The sequence below is a fragment of the Enoplosus armatus genome, chromosome 12 (genome assembly GCF_043641665.1).
Source record: "Enoplosus armatus isolate fEnoArm2 chromosome 12, fEnoArm2.hap1, whole genome shotgun sequence".
Classification (NCBI taxonomy): Eukaryota; Metazoa; Chordata; class Actinopteri; order Centrarchiformes; family Enoplosidae; genus Enoplosus; species Enoplosus armatus.
Window position 1 is genome coordinate 15640853 of NC_092191.1, and position 6000 is coordinate 15646852.

The window sequence follows — 6000 nt, forward strand, 5'->3', positions numbered from 1 at the left end:
GAGCTGCCATCTTGTACCATCCTATGATCAACAGACATATGCTGAAAAGAAGAAGATTTTCTCAAAATCAAAAATCCCTGCTGCACTCACATGTCTGAGTTTCAAATCTTCATTTGGTGGCATGCGTGGATCTGTTGTTTTTAGGGATACGTGGAAGGTGTGTGCATGAAAACACCTTTAAATTGTTGTTTAGAAGTGTATATGGGGAGTAATATTGTCTCAATGGAAATCTCTTTTTTAACCCCCATTATGCATTTTATATGGTGCTATTATTTACAAATAATTCCCAAATAGCAGCTCTTCAATAAATACCTGCTGGATGGAGTAACATGTTTTAATTGATGAGGTGATCCTTTTTCTATTCATATTTTATTACTTTGAAATGGAACATAAAGTAATCTATGACATTTGTCAATCTCTTTTGGCTCTATAGGTTCTACAATCATAATCACTGACCCTCTAAAGAGATATTATCTATTCGTTATGTAATGCATACATCTGGATATGAGCCTTGGTATTTCCTACTCACTGTCATCAGCCATGCATCCTCAAACATTTGGCGAGTAAACTTCTGGGAGCTTCTTCCATCCTCTACTGCTTTATTTTATTTTGCAACATTACATCCAACGTTAATGGAGGACGCAAGAATGCAAATGAATGCAAACTCCATTATGAGGCCCTACTTGTTTCAGTGAAGCATAGCATGTTACGCTGTCTCTTCCCTCATGCTTAGCTTTGCCATCTGGGTGCTTTTCTATTCTGGCCATTCCAGCCCCGAGGCCAAGTTTCACTCTCCTTCTCCGCCTCCCTCTCTTTTGCTCTGTAGGCTACACTCACTGTGGTGTGTTTAGTTGCACCCAATAACCCAGTTATTGTGAATAACCAGATTAAGATAATAGTTTGTCTAAAGTATTTAAAGCAGTTTTGCAGTAACCAGATTTGCCCAATAACCAAAGTATACATGTCTGGTAATTGGGTTACTGTGAGGAAGGATTTGTGGTTGCCCAAAGGAAACATTTGGATGTCACAAAATAACAAAAAGAAAAAGGGGGAAGGGCTATTGTTTTCTATAGTATTTGTGTGCTCACAATTTACAGAGCACAGTTATGTGCAGTGTTAGAAACAAGTGGCTCATGACTACATTCAAAACACTTGCACCCAACAGAGTCAAATGACTGACAAGGATATAGGTGTGTTCATTGTATAACGTAAATTTTGATAATGAGCTTGTGTATTTAGGCTGTAAGAGGACTCCCACAAAAGAAAAGAACACAGCTGCAGTTACCCTGATCAGATGAACCCAGATGTTAATTGATATCATCAACAGCAACAATGATGAGTTTGCTGGCTTGCAGACTTCTTCTTTAATCCCAGAGAAATACGAAAAATATAAATTGCACTAATGATGACATAGGTGATTGAGATGAAACCTGGTGAGTGATGCCCTGTGTGTCAGTCTCTTAGTAGTTGAGATCCGCTCAATTTCTTTGTCCCAGCACATCGTTTTCTATGAGACACCACATAATCCTCAATTTGACGACAAAATTGACTGGAATGCGGTCATGGAAAGGATCGGCTCAAATTATTTGGAGTTTGAGATTCAGGGATGTCCTTGCTTGCCGTTTGCCTCCAAATATTCCAATATGCCCCTGCTTTGCAATGAATCCAACAATGATGTTGACTTTACACATTTCAGCTGCCTAAACTCCAAAAACAAAACAAAAAAACAGAGGAAGGAAAACATGGACACTAAATGACTAAGTTAACAGTTGGTGATACCAGCCTACTTGAAAATTCTGGATTTCAAAATTAACTCCACCTTCTCTGATTGTGTTATCAATTACAAGGACAATATCGTAATTTCATCATGTAAATAATTATATGAACAGACCAAAACTGTTCTGTAGTGAATTAGCTGGGACCCCAGCAAGCTGATTATTGAATTGATCCATGAGTATAGTTTTAATGCTTGGCTCTCTATACATGAACATGAAACATGAACTTAATCCTACAACACACAATAGGTCAAACGTAAATTAAAAGTTTTCATGGTCGAGTCCTGTCTGCACTGTACACTTGAACTTCACCTGTTTGCCACATTAAGGAGCCTACAAATTAGATCAAGCACCTAAAAGCTCATGGGTACGATTATTACCAAGACCCTGAACGCAACGCAAGTATTCCGCGCCTCGGTCTCCTTGGCAACCGAGTGCAGAACAGACTGTTCATGACCGTGAAGAAAGTTTGTTTTATGTGGTGATTCCGCACAAAGGTAAAATGAACAGGTGAGGATATTATTTAGCCCTTCTGTAACATGCTTCAACTATATATGAGCTATATATTAAAGTAATGTAAAAGCAAAAATACTAAGCACTGTTGGCTCTTTGCTAGGTGCCTCACGGTTGTGCAAACGTAGCTAACGTTATCTTCATTTGTCTGGATTTAGCTAGTTAAATAATAGTTTTATGTTACTTTACCTAATGTGTGTTTTTAGGACAGAAAATTCTTATTCAGGCACACAACATTGCTGAATTAGTACCTATTTCATGCTGTTTAACTGTAATATGCTTTGGATAAACGTGCTATGTAAATAAATGCAGAAATATAGCTCATCTCATTTTTGGTTACATTTCTTTAATGGGAAGATCACAGTTGTGCTGAGGTGAGGTCAGTCACTTTGTGTGCCTTTTAACAAACTTTAAAATAATGTGTTTTGTGCCTTCTTAGCCATGTCCAGCTGTAAGCCAAAGCCTAGGTGCTTTGGGAGCGACATCCACAGGCTGCTGCTGGCTGCTGAAGCTGGTCAGAGGGCTGATATCCTGACCTACTCCTCAGGTCATCTGGGGCCCCGCAGCCTAAACCAGAGCCAGCCTCGCAGGGAGACAAAGCAGTCTTTCTGGAGGATGTCTCAGACCCGAGAAGAAACCCCTCGGACACTACAGCTGACACAGACAAACGTGGCTTTAGTAGAGTCTGAAGTCTTGAGGTCAAGACAAGATCAGGTTACTGATCACTCATCACATGCAGACAGTAGAGAAGATATAAGTCTACCTAAGATAGTTTGCTGTTCCTCGAATTCTTTGCAGGTCCAGCCGAGAGCCTTTTCCCAGAAAAAGTCTAAGTTTTCATCTGATCTGGAGGGGAGACAGGAATTTAGCTCGAGCCACTCTGACCAGGAAGGCCTGAATAATGAGGGCCAGCTAAGGACGAAACACCAGGTTGGCAGGCAAGTCACAGCCAAGCAGGACCTCTGGGCTGGAATAAATGTTGCTGAAATGCATGAGAGGAAGCTACGAAAGGTGAGCGTGCTCACACAAACCATGACAACGAGCAGCTAGTTTTGTAATTGCCCTTTTTTGAATTTCAGGCTTTCCATTTTTCATGAGATGGCAATTCTGAAATGCCCTCTCAACACTCTTGCAGAAGGTGCATGAATAAAGACACGCACAGACTCTCACACACATCTTACTAACATCGTGTGTGTGTGTGTGTGTGTGTGTGTTCCTGTCATACCCAGGAGCTGAAGAAGCTGTCAGCGCAAAGCTGGCCCAGCAGAGACCGCCTTGTGGTGTTCAGTGACGTCTTTGATGATGTATGTGAAGGCTCGCCAGTATTTGGACACATCCTAAGGGAAATTAAGGTTTTTCCATTTCCTCTGTACCCACTAGCACATTTTTAGCATGTGCCGTCAGACGTATTAGAGCCAAGAGAGAGTGAGTCCCTGGTGTAGCAGGCGGAAGTAGAGCAACCACTGGAACCTGGTCATGATGCGCCAGGGAGCAGGTCATTAGAGGGCAACGGTTGGATAAGTGCTCATTCATAAGAAATGTCCTAGGTTCAAGCAAGTTTCTTTTTTGCACACAATAGCTTTGCTCACACTGTCTATAAAACTGCTTTGCATGCTTATAATTTTGTATTACACTATTAGTGTTTGTGCATTTTGCATCTTGTCTTCATGATACATGTCTGCAGTCCCCACCACCAGCTGTAATGCAGCTTGTGTTGATTAAAATAAAGCCACGTGACAAGTCTGTGAGCAGTAAATTGACGGATATGATTATGTCCACAATTTCAGTTGAGTTTTGATTGATCTACAAAGACACATAATAAAAAAATAATGATTATAATAATAATTCTTTCTTTTTTTCTTCCAGACAGATTATGATTTGTATGTCAACAACATGATGGCTTCCCAATCATCACTACACGACATGGTAAGCACACTGCCCATGATGTATTCAATATAGATGTAAATAAGAAGAAGACCTGAGACATGGATGTGACTTCCTGGGCTTATTTCCTGTCAAAAAACATTGACAGTTGTGTCAGTTGATTGACAGCGAGCATAACATACTGGCTTCATGTTCACTGTGATGGATCATCAAGCTCAAGCACTTTTAAATTTTGTGGAAATTGCTTTTCATACTGTGTAAGAATCATTAGTGCTAATTTGTAACTGGATTTTTTCAAATACAAAATCATTGTAATGTAACAAAACTTAGTTCAGTCACACTTCAAAGGGTCAAACGTAACTCTTTTCATTCATTTCCACCAGAAAATGGTTATGGGGCTCAGAGAGTTGCACATTACAGATATTGAAACTCTCCACAGACGAGGATGGCGCCTCAAATAGTTTGGCAATAGTCACAGAATATGCATTTCTCTCGAGCATCTTTTGCATTTATAGTCTTAATATGTTTTTGTTGTTGTTATGTTACAGTTGCTGAATACTTCACTCGAAGATCTCAGCAATGGCAAAGTAAGGGAAATGGAGTTGGAAGATGCTGAAAAAGAGGTTTGCAGGCTGGAGCAGGAGGCCAGAAGAGCTCTGGAGGAGAATGAACGGTACTGCAAGGATCTGTCCACCCAAAGCAAAAAAAACATGTTTATATGCTGTACATTCTCATTATTTTAAGCCTAAGCTTGTTCTTTTATTAACCTCAGGGTCCGAAATGAATTACAGAATGTTCCAGCTATCGTAGGCCCAGGGGACAGTGACATGAAGAGTAAGTCTTAAGACTAAATTGGTATATCGAATCACAAACCACATTTAAGCATTCACTGTATATTACCCTGCCGGGCAACAGCACATGCTAACTTTCAAATCTCTGGTGTGGACAGACTGAACAAATAATCACTTGTCATGACAACAGGCATAAAGAGAGTTTTGTAGTTTCAGTGAATCAGCTGTGGCTTTATAATGCCCGCAGGGGTGCGTATGTACAGATACATCATTCGGCACTACAGTGCATTCATGCTAGGCTCTTTGTGTTTGGACAGATACATCTCTGTCAGGGCTGCAGGACAGAGGGATTGCCATCGGCTGCACCGGCAGTGTCCTATCCAAGAGGCTTCAGGTGTTGAACATGTGGAGGGAGATCCAGCAGCTGGATGAAGAGATTAAGGAGAAGCTGGTGTCCACTGTTACAACCACAGCCACTGAAAGACGCATCAGAGACCTTAAGGTGCTGGGAGTTAAACTGTCTACTTATCTACTTAGCCCTGTTCCACACAACAGCACAGTTTGACTTTTACATTACATTGAGCATCAATTTTGCCTTTTCTGTCTTTAATAATATAAATATCTATAAATATAAGATTGCCCATGGCTGCAGTTTTTAGTTAGCATTTGTTTTTGTTTGCTTCCAGACAGAGATAATGAGACTGATAGCCTCAAATGACCGTCTGAAAACCACCAACAAGGCAAGAGAGTTTGACCTTTTTCCTACCCTATCATAATTTACAGATTTTAAATGCATGTCCTGCTCTGCTTTATGACAATGGGTCGTGTGTTTTTTACTCAAGGATCTGGAAAACAACATCAACACGGTGCTGAACAGAGAAAAAGCAAGCAAAGTCATAAGACGGTACATGTTAAATTGCACATACTATATATGTGACACTTGACTAGGCGACTTACTTACTGCTGCTTTTCTGTGTTTTACCACTAGGATGTTGTGGGACGAGGTACATTGTGATCTACAAACAGAGAGTGAATAG

The 6000-nt window shown here is 40.5% G+C and overlaps 1 protein-coding gene across 1 annotated transcript; it reads left to right on the forward strand.

Moving 5' to 3' along the window:
• The first annotated feature begins 2729 nt into the window (after window positions 1-2729).
• LOC139294727 (uncharacterized protein C6orf118-like) lies at window positions 2730-6000 on the forward strand. Its single transcript, XM_070916663.1, has 9 exons — window positions 2730-3299; window positions 3518-3640; window positions 4155-4214; window positions 4721-4845; window positions 4945-5006; window positions 5281-5465; window positions 5650-5703; window positions 5806-5867; window positions 5952-6000. Exons 1-9 carry the CDS (start codon window positions 2730-2732, stop codon window positions 5998-6000), a joined length of 1290 nt encoding a protein of 429 aa, XP_070772764.1.

Excerpts from the sequence above, each read along its gene's own strand:
- LOC139294727 (XM_070916663.1), top strand. The coding sequence starts at position 2,730 with ATGTCCAGCTGTAAGCCAAAGCCTAGGTGCTTTGGGAGCGACATCCAC. Across the intron at positions 3,300-3,517 it reads ATGAGAGGAAGCTACGAAAG|GAGCTGAAGAAGCTGTCAGC; the intron begins GTGAGCGTGCTC and ends TGTCATACCCAG. Across the intron at positions 4,215-4,720 it reads AATCATCACTACACGACATG|TTGCTGAATACTTCACTCGA; the intron begins GTAAGCACACTG and ends GTTATGTTACAG.